General features: G+C 35.9%; 1 protein-coding gene across 7 annotated transcripts in view; it reads left to right on the forward strand.

Moving 5' to 3' along the window:
• The window catches only part of LOC123514393 (piRNA biogenesis protein EXD1-like), a 178,010-nt gene that overhangs the window by 114,406 nt on the left and 42,212 nt on the right, over positions 1-21,392 (forward strand). For 6 of the 7 annotated variants that reach the window (XM_045272301.1, XM_045272303.1, XM_045272302.1 and 3 more), the window contains 2 exons: positions 4,586-4,699; positions 20,719-20,835. In XM_045272301.1, the coding sequence (XP_045128236.1) occupies positions 4,586-4,699; positions 20,719-20,835 (231 nt within the window). The remainder of the gene's footprint in view (positions 1-4,585; positions 4,700-20,718; positions 20,836-21,392) is intronic. The other variant, XM_045272304.1, reaches the window with a different exon arrangement.

Genomic DNA, 21,392 nt, shown 5'->3' on the forward strand with positions numbered 1-21,392 from the left:
TTGGTGAGATACTGTCATTATAGCATAGTTAGGAGTCGTAGGTTTATATTATACATGTACTTTGTTTCAACCAATCAGCATTGAGTTTTTCGTTCAGGCTAAAATATTTCTGTAATAGACTAACTGTTGTACATCATACCTTTAAATTTTCTCTTCTTTTACATTAGCTATGACAGATTAGAATCTTGCACTATATTTTGTATTGGATAGGAAATTCTTAGTGAACCAATCAGATCTTGCCATCTAGTGAGTAGGAGCCTATAAATACTGGTAAGCCAGTCTCCCTCCCCACTTATCTGTTGGAGGAACAAGTAGCAGGACCACTGCGTCTGGTAATTTTTTTAACGTTTTACGTGTGGTTTTACAGTGTCTTTTTGTACCTGAAGATGGGATATGTACTTTCCCGAAACGTTGTGAAGTGGATATAATGAAGATAACCGTCCTTTTGTGGGTCTTCTCTCTCCTGTACCGTGTATGCTATAGACGCCCTGTTTTTCAAGTCATATATATATACATATATATTTATATATATTGGGGCTGCCGTGGTGCAGTGGGACCGCGCGCGCTTTGTGAGCCCCAGGGTTCTCAAGCGCATGGGTTCGAATCCTGGCCACAGTCCGAGGTTAGGAAGGGCATCCACTCGGGGTAACGGTTCCCAAATGCCAAAACTAAAGTCCTCCTGACTCCTCTGTCAGGAGGCACCGTCCTAGCCCTAATATAATAGGGGAACTGGACGTACAAAAAAAAAAAAAAATATAAATATATATATATATATATATATATATATATATATATATATATATATATATATATATATATATATATATATATATATATATATATATATATATATATATATATATATATATATATATATATATATATATATATATATATATATATATATATATATATATATATATATATATATATATATATATATATATATATATATATATATATATATATATATATATATATATATATATATATATATATATATATATATATATATATATATATATATATATATATATATATATATATATATATATATATATATATATATATATATATATATATATATATATATATATATGAAACTTTAAAAAATTTTGAAACTTTATTTTTGGCAATTGGTAACATTGCAGAATTAAGGCATTGGATATAATTAAAAATGGTTATCTCAAGAATGCAAATTCACAATACTTTTCGTTGAATTTGATTGGATAAATAAACTGATTGAATGACACCAAGAGAACTTTTTCTCCCCACAATCATGTTTGTTTTGACTTACAGCTCAGTCCAGCAGAAGAGGACATACCACTCACCTCAAAGTAAATACTAGAAAAATAATTACATAGTATAATCCCCCTACTTCACTCAACATTGCTATAGTTTACTTTTCACCTGCGCGGTTCTTGTGCTGACACGTGCCACAATTTCCTTTTTAGTTCCTTGTTTTCTCAAGAACACTCACTACTTGGTCTTTTGGGCTCAATGCATAGTTTATATGAGAGAAATTTACTGATGGTGACATTCCCATCCCTCCCTTCCTCTTTCAACACCACTGCTAAATGCAATAATACCACACTTTCCCTAATTTCACAAAAAACATAGCCTATCAAAACACACACAAGATATCAAGCACAGAGTGAGGGTAGCTACCACTGTCTGCATTGGATGAAGAATGAAGCCAGCCTGTATAAGCAATTTTATAATGTATATGTATAAGCACCATGTTTTATATAAAGTTACTTTAATTTTACAGGAGGAAAGTAAACAACTGACCTGCTCAGATGAAGATAGATATGGTACTTGGGAATCTGGAGGTTCTCCATGTCTCACACACTCTAGGCCTCTGTGGAAGCTTGTATCTAATTATTGGCACTTGTCACAATATGACTGGCACGGACATAATTAAAGAGGATTTGATTGACATTATTATTAATATTACATTGATGGAAAACATTTTCTTGAGCAGCTCAGTTCTCCCTCTGCCGATTGGAGTGAAAAATTTGTGTGTTAAACTTCTAATCATGTAGCAATTTAATTTAATACTTTTAATTCACAGCTTGACAACTTTCTCTCTCTCTCTCTCTCTCTCTCTCTCTCTCTCTCTCTCTCTCTCTCTCTCTCTCTCTCTCTCTCTCTCTCTCTCTCTCTCTCTCTCTCTCTCTCTCTCTCTCTCTCTCTCTCTCCATTAGTCCGTCAGACTTCTATCTGTCTGTCTGTCTGTATGTATGTCGTATATAATATCAACGTGCGTCATAGGTACATTACAAGCTTAATAATTAATAACTTAATACTAGGTGTCCCTGGCACTACACATAGTTTGTTTGGGTGCTCCTTGATGTTTTTCGTTATTATTGATTCCATTTATTTACCCTCAACTGAAGTTAAGCTGACAGATCTGTAATTTGATGTTAGAGTCTTATCTCCTTTCCTAAATATTGGTACAACATTAGCTTGTCTCCACATTATTGGTATCTTACTCTAGTAACATCCAGAAAAGCACTGCTAAAGGCTCATTGATCATCTCTTTGCACTCTTCAAGTACTCTTGGGTATATTTCATTAGGTTTTAGTGACTTGAATTTCACTAGTCGATCTATCTCCTGTTCTACCATCTCTTTAGTTATATGAATATCTGTCAGCTTTTCACTCTACTTTAAAAGTTGGAAGCTACATCTATAATTCATATATTCTTGGTAAGACAAATTATGATAACTGTATACTTCTTAGATTACTGTATTTAATGGCTCATAAAATGCATGGAGTCACAAGAAGCACCCAGTTTTGGAAGACATTGAAATGAAAAAGAAGATAAATGAGCAGATTTAAGCTCTGAATATGAAGTGAAGGATTTCACCTGACATTTGAAAACTCTCACATGCATGCAGATCATTATTATAAGACAATATTTTGCATTTAAAAACATTAATATTTGCTATTAGCCTATGTAACTATCCTGTTGTGAGATGTAAACGTGTACCTGATATATGGCATTGACTATGACTTTGAGAGACTACAGGGGTAATCATATTTTTTTTCTCATTAACTACACATTATCGGTATCTCACCTGACTCTAGTGATATCCTAAAAAGCACTGCTAAAGGCTCACTGATCATCTCCTTACACTCTTTAAGTGCTTTTAGGTATATTTCATCAGGTCTTGGTGACTTGAATTTCTTTATTTGATCTATTTCCTGTTCTACCATCTCCTTAGTATATGAATATCTGTCAGCTTCTCACTCTCCTCTACTCTAAAAATTGGAAACTACATCTTTAATTCATATATTCTTGGTAAGACAAATTTTGATAACATATACAGTGGTACCTTGAGATATGAGTAATTCATTCCGTGATGGTGCTCCTATCTTGAAATTTTTTTTTCTATTGAAATGCATTGAGATGCCCTTAATCCATTCCAGTCTCTCCAAAAAGAGTACCCCTATTTAAAAAAAATGTTTTCAGGTAAAATAAAGGTATTTATAAATAAAAATAATTGCAAAGAAACAATAAAACATAACAAAAGATAAAATAAATAGATAAATTACTCTCATAAAGTATATTTATCTCTGAGGGTCCATTCCATGGGACTTTACCCTACCTTATTCCCAACCCTCACTTGGGATTGTTGATCAGCTGGAGTGTACAAATATATATTAGTAAGAATATTGAAAGAGAAATCAGTAGCAGAGATTATATCAAGAGAGAGAGGCTTGAGATTGCAAGAGGCTGCTGGTCAGGGGAGAGGCCGTGGGGAAGATATGAAGGGAATCATGTAACAGTAAGTGGAGTTTAGAAGTTGTAATGCAGTCTTGAAAGCAAGCAATTCAGAATTATTATTAGAATGATGGAGGAATAATAATAGGATGTTTACATCTATTATTTTGATATTAGTTAAGTAATAGTTGTGGAAAGAGTAGTTGTTGTGGCTATGTAATATCTTTCTGGTGTTTTTGTGAGTGTTATAAAAAATTGCAGTATTGACTAGTTGTTGTGTCTGTATAAATAATTTCAGGTGTCAATGTTCTGAGTGTTATGAGTAAATTGCGCATGATGCAGATATATGTGAATTTAGGAGAAAGTCACTGCAGTGCAGATATATTACTTATTAATGTTAATGAGTACATTGCTGTTATGCCTATATATTTAATTTAGTGTTATATTTGAACTAATTGAGTAGATCGTCGTAATGCAAGTGAAGAGAATGAAAATCTTTTGTGAGTAAATTTATGTGATGTGTTTGTTTGTGTATGAAGATTTAACATGTGGTATATATTTGAAGAGTGTTGAATGCCAGATATGTAATGGATGTGTATATATTAATAGTAATCATTAAGTAAAGGAAGAAAATATAACTGGAGTGTCTATAACCAGTAGCTAAAGAAATATGCAACATTATGCAACATTATGGAACAGATTGGATCACAACACAGTAATGGACACCCCCCTCACCCTGAAGTGTCTGTTATTGTGATGCACCACTCTATTTAATTTAGCATTCATACTAACATATTGTTTCATTATTACTAAGAAAATGAAATTATTAATTATTGAAGATAATTCTGCCTTACAGGATCTGGGAGATGATAGCCTGGGACTAAAAGTTCTTCTCACAACAAAGCAAAGCTCCTGGCTTGGTGTGATCAACATAATTTTGAAAACGTGTGGAAAGATCTCTTTGGAAAAGGTTTGCATATGTGTGTATTTGTGTCATTCACCTTCATTCATCTACTGATCACCCAGGCAGCCATTCACATACAGAAACAGCTCAGTGATCTTACTGATTGATCTCCGGGCATGATTGAGACCACTCATGCACAACATACTGAGATAATGAGATCAGAACCCTTTTGATTACATCCCATACCTATTTGCTGCCAGATGAATAAGAGATATATGTTAAGAGGCTCACCAATTTGTCTCACTGTTCCTTGGGTTTCAAGCCTGAGTCTTCTTGGTTATGAGTTGAGCATATTGCTGACCATTACTCTATTGTGTGTGCATGTGTGTGTGTATTTACCTAATTGTATTGTACAGGGTTCAAGTGGGGATCATAGTGTCCTGTCTCCATGTCTCTATTTATCCAAATTTTCTTTAAAGTCATGCACATTATGTGCTATAACAATTTCGTCACTCAAGGCATTCCACTTTTCCACCATTCTATGTGGAAAACTGTATTTTCCAATATCCTTCACACATTGCCTCATCCTAATCTTCTTTACATATCCTCATAGCCTGTAAAGAAGATAGGATGAGGCAGTGCATGAAGGATATTGGAAAATACAGTTTTCCTCATAGAACAGTGGAAAAGTGGTACTCATTGAGTAATGAAGTGTGTGTGTGTGTGTGTGTGTGTTGTAGTTTTACAGGGCCTGGGCTTGTATGCTCGTGTGGACCCGTCTCCATATCTACACTTATCCAATCTTACTTTAAAAGTATGCACACTTGTTGCAGACACTACTTCTTCATTTAAACTGTTCCACATCTCAATACATCTTTGCGGTAAACTATATTTTTTAATATCTCTCAGACATCTTCCTTTTCTCAGCTTTTTACTATGCGATCTTGTACTTCGAATGTCATATTCTTCTCTCAGGATCAGTTTCTCATTATCCATTGATCAATTTATAAACTTGTATCAGATCCCCTCCCTCCCTTCTCTGTTCCAGGCTTGGTAGATCCATAGCCTTTAGTCTCTTCTCATATGTCATCCATTCAAATTCTGGAACCATTCTTGTAGCCATTTTTTGTAGTCTCTCCAACTTCCTTATGTGTTTCTTTTTATGAGGGGTCCACACTACTCCTGCATATTCCAATCTGAGTCTTATTATAGTACTTATCAATTTCTTCATTATTTCTTTCTCCATGTAGGGAAATGCTACTCCAATATTCCTCAGCAAATTATATGTTTCTCTAAAAATTCTATCAATATGGCTTACCGGTTGATTGTTTTCTTCCATCGTCACTCCTAAGTCCTTTTCCTTTTTTACTTTCTCTAGTTCTACATCTCCCATCTTATAGATTCCCACGGGTTGTCTTTCACTCTTTCCCATTTCCATGACATGGCTTTTGTTCACATTGAATTCTATTTCCCACTTTTTACTCCATTCCCAGATCTTATTTAGGTCTTCTTGCAGTATTTCACAATCCTCTTTTTGCTTTATAACTCTGCACAGTTTCATATCATCTGCAAACAAATTTATGTAGCTGTTCACTCCTTCTGGCATGTCGTTAATATAAATGAGGAAAAGTATTGGTGCCAATACTGACCCCTGTGGCACTCTGCTTTTTACTGCTCTCCACTTGGACTTCATATCTTTAACTACCGTCCTTATTTCTCTCCCCCCCAAATAATTTTCTATCCATCTCAATGTGCTTTCTTTTAAGCCACCCTTCTCCTCTAACTTCCATAGTAATCTTGCATGTAGCATATTATCAAACGCCTTTTTTTAAATCCAAATAAATACAGTCAACCCATCCCTCTCTCTCTTCTACTCTATCAACTATTCTAGACTAGAAACTCAATAAATTAGTTACACAAGACTGTCTTTTTCTAAAACCAAATTGGCTATTTGGTATTAATTTGTTGTCTTCAAGGAACTCAATCCATTGTTTCTTTATTATTCTTTCACACAACTTGCATATTACACTAGTTAGTGATAACGGTCTGTAGTTTAAAGGTTCTTCCTTCCTTCCGCTCTTATATATGGGAACCACCTCAGCTCTTTTCTATTCTACTGGTACTGTTCCATTTTCTATTGAGCATTTTATGATGATGTATATAGGACTTGCTAGTTCTTCCCTACAGTACATTCTTTCAGTATTCTGCCTGAGACTTCATCTGGTCCCATTGCCTTCTCTTCATCCAGTTCCTTCATTAATTCTTTTATTTCAAGCTTGGTTACTTTAATCTCTTTCTTATAGACTGTCTGTGTGTGTGTGTGTGTGTGTGTGTGTGTGTGTGTGTGTGTGTGTGTGTGTGTGTGTGTGTGTGTGTGTGTATGTATGTATTTACCTATTTATGTATTACAGGGCCCGAGCTAAGCTCTCTGTGTCCTGTCTCTTTGTCCATTCCTGTCATATCTCTCATCTGATTGACACACACATCAACGACATCACTGCTCAGTTTATTCCACGCCCTTTTCTAAAACCAAATTGACACTCACAAAGTATGTCATTTTTCTCCAAGAAGTCTGTCCATCTATTCTTCACCACCCTCTCACACATCTTAGCTACCACACTTGTAAGTGACACTGGTCTTATCAATGCTACGATGCGGAAACTGTATTTTCTCACGTCATTTAGACAGATGTGTCCATAGCCTCTGCCATTTCCTGGGATCTTCACTGTATACTCCATTTACTTCTAAACTTTCAATACTTTCTCTATTTTTGATGTTGTTGTTCACATGTCTGTAAAAAGCCTTGGTTGGTCTTTACATTTATCAATTATATCCTTTTCTTGTTTCTTTCTTTCTTCTCTTCTAATCAACACATATTCATTTCTTGCTCTTTTGTAACTTTCCACTGCTTAATCCGTCTTTTCCTTCTCCACCTCTTCCATGCATCCTCTTTTCTTGTGTGTAAACCAGTCCTGTGTGTGTGTGTGTGTGTGAAAGAATTTCTTTAGGTTTCCAAAATCTGTGCATAATTCCATCTTCCCACTTTATATTCTTCATTTCTTCTGTCTCCTTGTCCATTCCTGTCATTCCTGACTTCTCCACCAATTCATCTACATCCTTTTGTGACTTAAGTTTGATTCTTATTGGCCTCATACCTTCTCTTGTGAACTTTCCAATTCTATGGAAGTCCTCTATTTCTTGTACTAGGTCTTTTCCTCCTCTTGCACCACATTAATGATATTATTTATCACCTTTTTATGTTTCTCTCTCTCCATTTTACTCGGTGTCTTATCCTCCTCCACACCAAATATCACCACACATCTCTTTTTGTCTACAGTTTCCCTCACCAATGTCTCATTTGACTTAATAACCTTCACCACTTTCATCTCTTCTGTTGATCTATAATTTCAACAAGGCCCAAAGTTTTCTCCCCTGACTCTTTGATTTCCTTTTCCAGACTTGCAACTTTGTAATTTACCTCCTTTCTTTCCACTTCCTGACTTTTTTCCATTCAGCCTGCTTCTCCATCACTTTTCCTAGAGATTCTCCACATTTTCAATTCACTTTAATTAGCTTAACTTCCTCTTTCAGTGCTGCATTTTCCTTCTTCATATCGGCACAGTCTTTCTTACATTGTCATAACTCGTTTCCAGGCCCTCATACTTTTCAAACAGTTTTCAATTTTCTCAGGCGTAAACAAACCAGCTGATGGCTCAAACGCGGCTACAGTTTATATTTACCTTCACTGGACATTATTTTGCTAATCAACAGTTAACATGACTATATCTGTACCTATTTGTGTATTACAGGGCCTGAGCTAAGCTCTCTGTCCTGTCTCTTTGTCCATTACCTGTCATATTGACACACACCACATCAACGACATCACTGCTCAGTTTATTCCAGTTATCAATGCTACGATGCGGGAAACTGTATTTTCTCACGTCATTTAGACAGATGTCTTTATTAGCTTTTTCCATGTCCTCGGAGATGATTACTTGTGGTCACCTTTCAACTCTCTGTCCAGTATGTCAATCTTGTTCACCAATTTATACATAGTTATCATGTCTCCTCTTGTTCTTCTCTCTTCTAATGTGGTCAGCCCCAGCTTCCTCAGTCTTTCCTCATAGTCTAACTCTCTGAGTCCTGGTATCATCCTTGTTGCCAGCCTCTGTACCCTTTCTACCTTCTTCACATTTTTCTTTATATGCGGTGACCAGACACAAGCTGCATATTCTAACTGGGGTCTTATTAAGGTACATAATATCTTCTTCATCATTCCTTCATCTAGGTAGTGGAATGCAAGCATGTTATATGTTTTCCAAAAAATCTTGTTAATATGTTTCTCCGGTGACAAAGTGTTTTGCACGGTTACTCCTAAGTCTTTCTCCTCATTGGTCTCTTTAATTTTCTCATCACCCAGCCTGTAATCCCAGTTTGGTCTGTATCTACTTTTTCCCATTTTCATAACATGGGTCTTGTCTATATTAAATTCCATCTGCCACTCCTTACTCCACTCATATATTTTATCAAGATCTTCCTGTAACTTGTTACAATCTTCCACATTCCTTACTCTCCTCATAATTTTAGTATCGTCCGCAAACATGTTCATGTAACTGTCAATTCCTACTGGCATATCATTAACATAAATCAAAAACATGATGGGACCAAGCACTGACCCTTGTGGAACTCCACTGGTTACCTTCTTCCACTCGGACTTCCTTCCTCTCACCACTGTTCTCATTTCTCTTCCCATTAAGTAATTTTCCATCCATTTTGCTAGTTTATCATTTACTCCTCCAATATTCTTTAGTTTCCACATCAGTCTATTGTGTGGTACTTTATCAAAGGCCTTTCTCAAGTCCAGGTAGATAGCATCCACCCATCCCTCTCTATGTTGTAGTATGTCAGTCACTCTTGAATAAAAACATAATGAATTGGATACACGATCTTCCTTTTCTGAAACCAAACTGTCTTTCACTCAGAATGTTTTCACTTTCTAGATACTCACTCCACTTAGCTTTAATTACTTCTTCACATACCTTGCACAATATACTAATCAACGATACTGGTCTATAATTTAGCGGTTCCATTCTACTACCATTCTTATATATAGGCACAATGTCAGCTCTTTTCCACTCTTTCGGGACTAATCCTGTTCGTATGGAGGTTTCCACAATATCAAATACGGGGTTCAACAATTGATCCTTACATTCATTTAGCAACCTCCCAGGTATGCCATCAGGCACCATTGATTTATTGATATCCAGATTGCTTATAATTTTCCTTACATCTTCTTTAGTAACCATGATGTCCTGCATTTGCTTTATTTCCGTAGGTCTTCCTCCCATAAAATGCTCCTCCTTTGTAAACACTTTGCAAAAGTTGTCATTCAAAATTTCAGCCATATCTCCAGCATCCTCATATACTTCTTCCCCATTTTTTACCTTTACTATTGCCTCCCTTATATTTAGTTTTCCATTTATGAATTTGTAAAACATTTTTGGGTCACTATCACAGTTTTCCACTACCCTCTGTTCATATTCCTTCTGTGCTGTTCTCCTTACTTCAACATATCTATTCCTAGCTGTTTTGTAAACTTCTCTTGATAATACATCACTGTTTTTCTTAAGTTTCTTCCATGCCTTTTCTTTGTTCTTTTTTGCTTCTTCACAATTTCTATTAAACCACTGTTTATTATTTAAAGTCCTCTTTCTGTAATATGGCACAAACTTTTTCACAGCAGAGTTATACAAATCCATAAATTTATTGTATTTCAATTGCATATCCCTTTCCTGGTATACCACGGACCAGTCAATTTCATTAAAGAACTCCCTTATATGGTTATAATTTGCCCTAATATAATTTAATTTTTCCTCCCTGCGTTCCACAATCTTATTCGTGCTTAATTCCGTATCCAGCTCAAAGCTTAAGACATCATGATTGCTTCCCCCCAAGGAACATTTATGTTCAATTTCCTCTTTTAGAGAGATGCCCCCTGGTAAATACCAAATCCAACCTTGCTGCAACATCTTGTCCCCTGCACCTTGTTGGTGATCTCATCCACTGTGTCATCAAGTTATTTGTTGCTACCTTTAACAATTCCTCTGCCCACTCACCACCGTTCACCACTTCGTAGTCTTCCCACACTATTTCTTTCCAGTTAAAGTCTCCGACTATCATCACTCTATCCTTTCTGATGAGTTCTTGCTTCATTCTGTCTAGAGTATTTCTCATCACCATTTGGTACTGTTCATATTCCCAAGCATTGGTTCTGGGTGGTATGTATACTGTTATAATATTAATGTCCCTCTTGCCATCTGTTATAAGCATACTTATCACTTCCTCATTTCTATTACTATAGTTCACCTCCTTCACTATCAGATCTTCCTTAGTAAGAACCATTATACCTCCTCCTCCTTTATTTTTTCTATCATTTCTCCATACTTTGTAGTGTTTTACAACAAACCAGTCTAGCTTTATTTCGGGCCTTAGCTTTGTTTCCACTACACATATTATGTCCGGTTTGTTATTTCTTAGGTAATCCATACATTCTAGCCTCTTAGACAGAAATCCATCTATATTCATGTAAGTCACTTGTAATCCATTCCTAGTCTCTTTCTTCCATGTAATGTCTATTCTGTCTGTTTTATCCACCACTTCTTTAGCCTCCCATTTCTCATCCTCCAAAAAAACTTGGTCTTTTCATCCTCTGTTCTTTCGTCATTCCTCTCTTTCACTTCAGTTACAAGCTCTTTCATTTTCATTCGCTCATCCTGTGACATTTTTCTTCTTATGTAAATTGTTTTGGTTTCCTCAGAGTCCTTAAGTTTCCAAGCCCTCCTCAACAAGGCCTCAGCTGCCACCTGAGACTTTAATTTCAATTCTAACGGTCTATTCTTGCCTGCCTCCTCCTCCACAGAGATCTTATTCAGTAAAGACTTAATCCTGTCATTTTCCTTATTCCTCCTATTCTGCCAGTTCCCGTTAGTTTCCTCCCTCAATCCTGTTATGATCACACATTTTTTCTTTTCAGCAATATCTCTCACCACATACTCATTTTCCTTTAGTGCCTTTACCATTTCACTCTGCGTAATCACTTTATTTTCCTCTTCCTGCTTTTTCACTATCTACCTAAAGGACCTTTGTACCTCCTGATGTTCATGGTTCACTTCTTTCATCCTGGCATTAATTAGATTAAGGCGTTCCTCCTTCCTCAAGTTCCCTTCGGACTTGTGTGTGTGTGTGATTGTGTATTTACCTAGTTGTTTTTACCTAGTTGTAGTTTTACAGGGCCTGGGCTTTACGCTCGTGTGGCCCCATCTCCATATCTACACTTATCCAATTTTTCTTTAAAACTATGCACACTCGTTGCTGACACCACTTCCTCACTCAAACTGTTCCAAGTCTCAACACATCTTTGCGGGAAACTTTATTTTTTAACATCTCTCAGACATCTTCCCTTCCTCAGCTTTTTTACTATGCTATCTTGTGCTTCAAATGTCATATTCTTCTCTCAGGATCAGTATCTCATTATCCACTTGATCCATTCCATTAATCATTTTATAAACTTGTATCAGATCCCCTCTCTCCCTTCTCTGTTCCAGGGTTGGTAGATCCATAGCCTTTAGTCTCTCCTCATATGTCGTCTCTTCAAATTCTGGAACCATTCTTGTAGCCATTATTTGTAGTTTCTCTAACTTCCTCATGTGTTTCTTTTTATGGGGGGTCTGCACAACTCCTGCATATTCCAATCTGGGTCTTATTATAGTACTTATCAATTTCTTCATCATTTCTTTGTCCATGTAGTGAAATGCTAATCCAATATTCCTTAGCAAATTATGTCTCTGAAAATTCTATCAATATGGCTTACCAGTTGATTGTTTTCTTCCATCATCACTCCTAAGTCCTTTTCTTTTTTTACTTTCTCCAGTTTTACTCCATCTTCCATCTTATAGATTCCCACTGGTCGTTTTTCATTCTTTCCCATTTCCATGACATGGCTTTTGTCCACATTGAATTCCATCTCCCACTTTTTACTCCATTTCCAGATCTTATTTAGGTCTTCCTGCAGTATTTCACAATCCTCTTTTTGCTTTATAACTCTGCACAGTTTCACATCGTCCGCAAACAGATTTATGTAGCTGTTCACTCCCTCTGGCATGTCGTTTATATATATGAGAAAAAGTATTGGCGCCAATACTGATCCCTGTGGCACTCTGCTTTCTACTGCTCTCCACTTGGACTTCATATCTTTAACTACCGTCCTTATTTCTCTCCCCCTCAAATAATTTTCCATCCATCTCAATGTTCTTCCTTTTAAGTCACCCTTCTCCTCTAACTTCCACAGTAATCTTGCATGTGGCACTCTATCAAATGCCTTTTTTAAATCCAAATAAATACAATCAACCCATCCCTCTCTCTCTTGTACTGTATCAACTATTCTAGAGTAGAAACTCAGTAAATTTGTTACACACAACTGCCCTTTTCTAAAACCAAATTGGCTATTTGATAATAATTTGTTGTCTTCAAGGAACTCAATCCATTGTTTCTTTATTATTCTTTCACACATCTTGCATATTACACTAGTTAGTGATACCGATCTATAATTTAAAGGTTCTTCCTTCCTTCCGCTCTTATATATGGGGACCACCTCAGGTCTTTTCCATTCTACTGGTACTGTTCCATTTTCTATTGAGCATTTTATGATGTATATAGGACTTGCTAGTTCTTCCCTACATTCTTTCAATATTCTGCCTGAGACTTCTTCCTGTTCCATTGCCTTCTCTTCATCCAGTTCCTTCATTAACTCTTTTATTTCAAGCTTCGTTACTTTAATCTCTTTCATATAGATTGCCTCTCTATTACCCTGTGGGCTTTCAAATTTGGATTCCTTAGTAAAGACCTTCTGGAATTTATTATTTAATAGTTCTGCCATACTTTTGGGTCTTCCACCATTCCGTTCTCTCCTTTTAACCTTTCTGTTGTTTCTTTTTGCCTAATTTTTCCATTTATGAATCTGTAGAACAATTTTGGTTGTTCCTTACATTTTCGACAATGTCCTTTTCAAAGTTCTTTTCCTCTTCCTTCCTCACCTTAACATATTCATTTCTTGCTGCCTTGAAGTTTTCCTTATTTACTGGATTTCTATTTCTTCCCCACCTTTTCCATGCTCCATCTCTTTTCTCCTTTGCCCTAGCACATCTTGCATTAAACCAATCTTTCTTTCCTTCTTCTTTAGGCCTATATTTCGGGACATATTCCCTGACTCCTGTTTTGTATATTTCCAAAAATAAGATATACTTCTCTTGCATCATCTCTGAGTTTTCCATCTCCTCCCAATTTACGTTTTTAAAATAGTTCTTGAGATTCTCAATATTAGCCTTTCTGTAATTTAATCACTCTCCTTTGTATGAATCGTCTCTATCTTCCTTTCCCTCTTCTATATCCATTTCTAATATTACATGGTCACTCTTTCCTAATGGGCACTTATATCTTATATCATCATTCATTTGTATACCCCTTGTAAAAATTAGGTCCAATCTTCCCGGGTCATCGTTTCCTCTGAATCTTGTGCATTCCTTTACTCTTTGGTCCATCATATTGTCTATCATTAGGTTCAAGAATCTTTCTCCCCAGGCTTCTTCCCCCATACCACTTTCATAATTTTCCCAGTCCACTTCTTTACAGTTGAAATCTCCTACTAATATCACTTTTCTCCTTTCTTTAACAATTCTTGTTAGACTCCTTATTGTGTCATCTATCATGTCTTTATATTCTTGATTGGTCCATGAATTTGTTTTTGGTGGCACATATGTTACAATGATTGTTAACTCTTTTTTACTAATATGCATCTTAACATACAGTATTTCTGCTTTTCCTTCCTCATATTTCACTTGGTTTATCACTATCTCCGTCCTTAACATTATCATGACTCCTCCTCCTCCTTTACCCCCTCTGTCTCTTCTCCATACATTATACCTATTATCCAAGTCTATTTTGATTGCCTCATTTAGTTTTGTTTCAGCCAGGCATACAATATCCGGATTTTCTTTCTTTACATAATCTCTTAATTCTAATTTACTTGATAAAACCCGTCTATGTTTGTATACATCATTTTAGTCTTTTGCCTTTATCATTTTAGTTAAACTTGTTCCACTTTTTCTCTTCCTTCTCGTTTATATACCATTTTCTTATCTTGTCTCCTAGAATTCTCCAAACCAATGCCTTTTTTTTCCTCATTATTTTTTTCCCTTACTGCTGCTGCCAGTTCGTTTTATCTCTTCCTTTCTTCCTCATTTCTATTTTTCTTTATATAGATATCCTTGCAGCCTTCTGTTTCTCTAAGTTTTGTTGTTCTATATAATATTTCTTCTGTTGCTGTTTGTGATTTTAGTAGTATTTTAATTGGTCTTTTTCCTTCTTGATATGGTCCCATTCTGTTTATTTCTTCTACTTCCTCTTCCAAGTTCTGCCTATCTTCGTCATTAGATTTTTAGTAGGTCTTGACTGATTTCATTTCTTCTTTTTCTCTTCTTGTTCTATATTTTATATATTTTTCTTTTTTTTCCAAATACGATTACACTCTTCTTTTTCTGCAATTTCTCTGACTAGATTTTCTTTTATCTTGAGGACTCCTATCATTTTGTTTGTAATATTTTCTTCTTTTTCTTTAAGTTGTTCTTGAATCACCTCCTGAAAATCAGCCTTATCTTTCTTATCTTGGACTCTCCATGCCTTGTACTTCTTTTTAATGTGTTCTGTACTCTTTCCTCTTCCTTGTTTACTAGATCTTTCAGCTTCTCCTTTTCTTTCTCGGCTTTACCGAGTCCTTCTTCCATCAATGTCTTGTAGTTAGCTACTTCCTTTTTCAGTTCTTGTTTTTGCTCTTAGCCTAGCTTGTTTTCTTCCACTTTTTATCCTTTCTCTCAGTTTTATAAACTCTTTTCCTGTTCTTCATTCTCTTTCATTTCCATATTCTCCTTTATCAATTTATCTAGTTTATGTTCAATATTCAACACTCTCTTAAGTAGTGAAGTATTCATCAATCAATGCAATCTCTCCCTCACCAACATAGTCATCATCAGCTTTAAAATTTTTATCTTATCCTCTATATGGTCATATATTATATCTGTTCTTAATATATATATTAGCATTTCATCAGCTTGTCCATTCAGATACCTAGATATTAATTTCCTCTTAAACCATGTGTGTGTATTTACCTATTTGTATTTACCTATTTGTGTATTACAGGGCCCGAGCTAAGCTCTCTGTGTCCTGTCTCCTTGTCCACTCCTGTCATATCTCTCTTTCATCTGATTGACACACACTGCGTCAACGACATCACTGTTCAGTTTATTCCACTTATCAATACTATGATGCGGGAAACTGTACTTTCTCACATCATTTAGACAGATGTCTTTATTAGTTTTTTCCATGTCCTCGGAGATGATTACTTGTGGTCACCTTTATCAACTCTCTGTCCAATATGTCAATCTTGTTCACCAATTTATACATAGTTATCATGTCTCCCCTTGTTCTTCTCTCTTCTAATGTGGTCAGCCCCAGTTCCCTCAGTCTTTCCTCATAGTCTAACTCCTGAGTCCTGGTACCATCCTTGTTGCCAGCCTCTGTACCCTTTCCACCTTCTTCACATTTTTCTTCATATGCGGTGACCAGACAAGCTGCATATTCTAACTGGGGTCTTATTAAGTGCATAATATCTTCATCATTCCTTCATCTAGGTAGTGGAATGCAAGACCAATATTTTGAAGCATGTTATATGTTTTCCCAAATATCTTGTTAATGTGTTTCTCCAGTGACAAAGTGTTTTGCACGGTTACTCCTAAGTCTTTCTCCTCATTGGTCTCTTCAATTTTCTCATCACCCAGCCTGTAATCCCTGTTTGGTCTGTATCTACTTCTTCCCATTTTCATAACATGGCTCTTGTTTATATTAAATTCCATCTGCCACTCTTTACTCCACTCATATATTTTATCAAGATCTTCCTGTAACTTGTTACAATCTTCCACATTCTTTACTCTCCTCATAATTTTAGTATCGTCTGCAAACATGTTCATGTAACTGTCAATTCCTACTGGCATATCATTAACATAAATCAAAAACATGATGGGACCAAGCACTGACCCTTGTGGAACTCCACTGGTTACCTTTTTCCACTCGGACTTCTTTCTCACCACTGTTCTCATTTCTCTTCCCACTAAGTAATTTTCCATCCATTTTGCTAGTTTATCATTTACTCCTCCAATCTTCTTTAGTTTCCACATCAGTCTATTGTGTGGCACTTTATCAAAGGCCTTTCTCAAGTCCAGGTAAATAGCATCCACCCATCCCTCTCTATGTTGTAGTATGTCAGTCACTCTTGAATAAAAACATAATAAATTGGATACGCATGATCTTCCTTTTCTGAAACCAAACTGCCTTTCACTCAGAATGTTTTCACTTTCTAGATACTCACTCCACTTAGCTTTAATTACTTCTTCACATACCTTGCACAATATACTAGTCAACGATACTGGTCTGTAATTTAACGGTTCCATTCTACTACCATTCTTATATATAGGCACAATGTCAGCTCTTTTCCACTCTTTGGGACTATTCCTGTTCGTATGGAGGTTTCCACAATATCAAATATGGGGTTCAACAATTGATCCTTACATTCTTTAGCAACCTCCCAGATATGCCATCAGGCCCCATTGATTTATTAATATCCAAGTTACTTATAATTTTCCTTATATCTTCTTTAGTAACCATGATGTCCTGCATTTGCTTTATTTCCGTAGGCCTTCCTCCTGTAAAATGCTCCTCCTTTGTAAACACTTTGCAAAAGTTGTCGTTCAAACTTTCAGCTATATCTCCAGCATCCTCATATACTTCTTCCCCATCTTTTACTTTTCTATTGCCTCTCTTTTATTTAGTTTTCCATTTATGAATTTGTAAAACATTTTGGGTCACTATCACAGTTTTCCACCACTCTCTGTTCATATTCCTTTTGTGCTGTTCTCCTTACTTCAACATATCTATTCCTTGCTGTTTTGTAGACTTCTCTTGATAATACTTCACTGTTTTTCTTAAGTTTCTTCCATGCCTTTTCTTTGTTCTTTTTTGCTTCTTCACAATTTCTATTAAACCACTGTTTATTATTTAAAGTCCTCTTTCTGTGATATGGCACAAACTTTTTCACAGCAGAGTTATATAAATCCATAAATTTATTGTATCTCAATTGCATATCCCCTTCCTGGTATATCACAGACCAGTCAATTTCATTATAGTTTGCCCTAACATAATTTAATTTTTTCTCCCTGTGCTCCACACTCTTTTCTGTGCTTAATTCCGTATCCAGCTCAAAGCTTGGGACATCATGGTCGCTTTTCCCCAAGGGACATTCATGTTCAATTTCCTCTTTTAGGGAGATGCCCGTGGTAAATACCAAATTCAACCTCGCTGCAACATCCTGTCCCCTGCACCTTGTTGGTGATCTCACCCACTGTGTCATCAAGTTATTTGTTACTACATTTAACAATTCCTCTGCCCACTCACCATCGTTCACCACTTCGTAGTCTTCCCACTCTATTTCCTTACAATTAAAGTCCCCGACTAGCATCACTCTATCCTTTCTGATGAGTTCTTGCTTCATTCTGTCTCGAGTATTTCTCATCACCATTTGATACTGTTCATAGTTCCAAGCACTGGTTCTGGGTGGTATGTATACTGTTATAATATTAATGTCCCTCTTACCATCTGTTATAAGCATACTTATCACTTCCTCATTTTCTTACTAAAGTTCACCTCCTTCACTATCAGATTCTTCTTAGTAAAAACCATTATACCATCTCCTTCTTTATTCTTTTTATCATTTCTCCATACTTTGTAGTGTTTTACATCAAACCAATCTAGCTTTATTTCAGGCCTTAACTTTGTTTCCACCACACACATTATGTCCGGTTCATTGTTTCTTAGGTAATCCATACATTCTAGCCTCTTAGACAGAAATCCATCTGTATTCGTGTATGTCACTTGAATTCCATTCCTAATCTCTTTCTTCCATGTTTCAGTCAGTGTAATGTCTATTCCGTCTGTTTTATCCACCACTTCTTCAGCCTCCCATTTTTCATCCTCCAAAAAAACTTGGTCTTTTCCTTCTCGGTTCTTTCCTCATTCTTCCTTCTCACTTCAGTTACAAGCTCTTTCATTTTCATTCTTTCATCCTGTGTCATATTTCTTCTTATGTAAATTGTTTTGGTTTCCTCGTAGTCTTTAAGTTTCCAGGCCCTCCTCAGCAAAGCCTCGGCTGCCACCTGAGACTTTAACTTCAATTTTAATGGTCTACTCTTGCCTTCTTCAAAAGCTCCTAATCTCACACTTTCCTCTACCTCACCATATAGGCATTCTTCCTCCTTGGAGATCTTATTTAGTAAAAACTTAATCCTGTCATTTTCCTTATCCCTCCTATCTTGTGTATGAGAGAGAGAGAGAGAGAGAGAGAGAGAGAGAGAGAGAGAGAGAGAGAGAGAGAGAGAGAGAGAGAGAGAGAAATCTATCCACAAGTTAATATGAATGCTACTATCATTACTATGTGCCTTTATCTTCTGTCTAACTTTGTATGTAACAGGAAGACATCTCCTTTGAAGAGAAATGGATGAGAGTGCATTTACCACTTACAGTAAACCCTTGTTATAGTGAACTAATTGTGGGAAGACTGCTTATGATAAGGGAAAAGATTAAGAAAAGGCAGCAATTGCATTCTCCTCTCACTTGTACACTGAACATTGTTTGGTATATGAGTGGGAAGTTCAGTACAGTACACAAAATTGAACCTCAAATATAAGGTTAAGTAAATCACATATAGGATGTAAATTAAGTAGCATATATTTTATTTTGGTTTAAATAAAGCAATAAATCTTATGGAAAAATATTTAATGTGGTTAAGTAAACAAGAATACATTACAGACAAACAAACAAGTAAATAGAATATATGCATACTATGCATCTATACAAGTATCTATACATACATACAAGTGCAACAACCTTCCACCTCAACTATCACTGCAAGACTTAGGCAAAGACATGTATCTGTGGGTATGTTGTATGTTCACCACTGCCATCACGACCACCACCACCACCCTCCCTCCCATGGCACTGCTGTTGCTGACCATATGTTTAGCCTCATTTAATGAACTTTGATAAATCAGATAGATGGTCGGCAAACCATGTCATGTTTGATAAATGCAAAATTTGGTAGGGGGTTCACTGTAATAAAGGTTTATTGCACTCTCAAAAAATAATTCCATACTCTTAGATCTCAAGGCATGTACAGGACAAAGAACTGCTCCTCAGTGACAATAATGGTTCAGTTAGATTTCTTATCGGGTCCAGACAGCAAAAATAATTATTATTCTCTTGTTGGTCATTAATTTCTATATGCAAACTCCTCAAGTCTCTATACTAGCTTTTATTCCATTTTACTAGCATTTATCATTCATAATTACTGAATGATCACAATACTGCAGATTAGACTTATTCTTCATATATTTATATTTTTCTATGATGCCTTTTCCCTAAAGGAATGGCCATGTAGCAAAAGGATCTTTCTTTCTCTCCTTGTCCAAGGATTTTCTCACTTTTTCAAATACTTGGCCTGTAACATTCACACATGTATCAAATAATCCATCCTTCTATCTTACAAGTGGCCTTCCTTTCCTGTTACCACCTTCAGCTTAGCTTTCATATATTTTCCTTTAAAATTTTCAATCTTCATCCTCTCTCTATGGTCATACTTACTATCTGTTCTTAATGGCTAGTGGCTTAGCATTTTCATCAGCTTGTCAATTCAGATACCTAGAGATTCATTTCCTCTTAAACCATTTGCATAATTTTAACATTGATTTTATTTTACCTTAATGGTATTACTGAAATATTTCATTCATGGGTCTTTCACCTCAGCATTATACATTATATTAATATCAATTATCTCATGTCACTAACTTTTCAATATTAAGGAGTGATTTATATGTTCATCTGAAATAACCTAAATATGATTATTATTCTTTGTAATCTATCGTCCTCAGGTTAGTAATCCTAAGACAGGGAAGAAAAAGCTTGGTCTCCGCACCTTTTTCTTCCATGACATACTCAACATCAAGGTGCTGGGGGAAGACCAAGAGGCCAGGCAGAGACTCCTCAAGGTGGGTGAAGCTCATCTTTAACTGCTCTTGTATGTAACTCAGGAAATTAAAAGAAGTATTTTGATGTGAAATGTAGATTTTGAGGGTAGAAGTATAGTATAATACCCAACCAAAGTGATGTGGAATTAGCTTTTACAAAATGCCCCTATATAATCTAGGGAATGGTCAGAGAGTTTGCCAAAGCTCATGTACCAAATAGATGAACAGGGCTGATGCATGCAAACTTGAGAGAGAGAGAGAGAGAGAGAGAGAGAGAGAGAGAGAGAGAGAGAGAGAGAGAGAGAGAGAGAGAGAGAGAGAGAGAGAGAGAGAGAGAGATAGCTTGGCTCATATTAAACTTATTGACTCTAATCAAGATTAGTATATTAAATGTGTGAGATATGAAAAAAAAGCTTGTTTTAATCATGTACTGAAAACTTAGTTTATTTATGTCATAACCTAATTGTTGGATGGATTGTAGATGATTTTCAGAAACTACTGAATTTGCAGATTTTAATTCATTCATACTGCAGTTAAAATTCACCAATTTGACAAGTAGGAAACTAGAAGTCCATCAG

The sequence above is a fragment of the Portunus trituberculatus genome, chromosome 37 (genome assembly GCF_017591435.1).
Source record: "Portunus trituberculatus isolate SZX2019 chromosome 37, ASM1759143v1, whole genome shotgun sequence".
In the NCBI taxonomy this organism is placed as follows: domain Eukaryota; kingdom Metazoa; phylum Arthropoda; class Malacostraca; order Decapoda; family Portunidae; genus Portunus; species Portunus trituberculatus.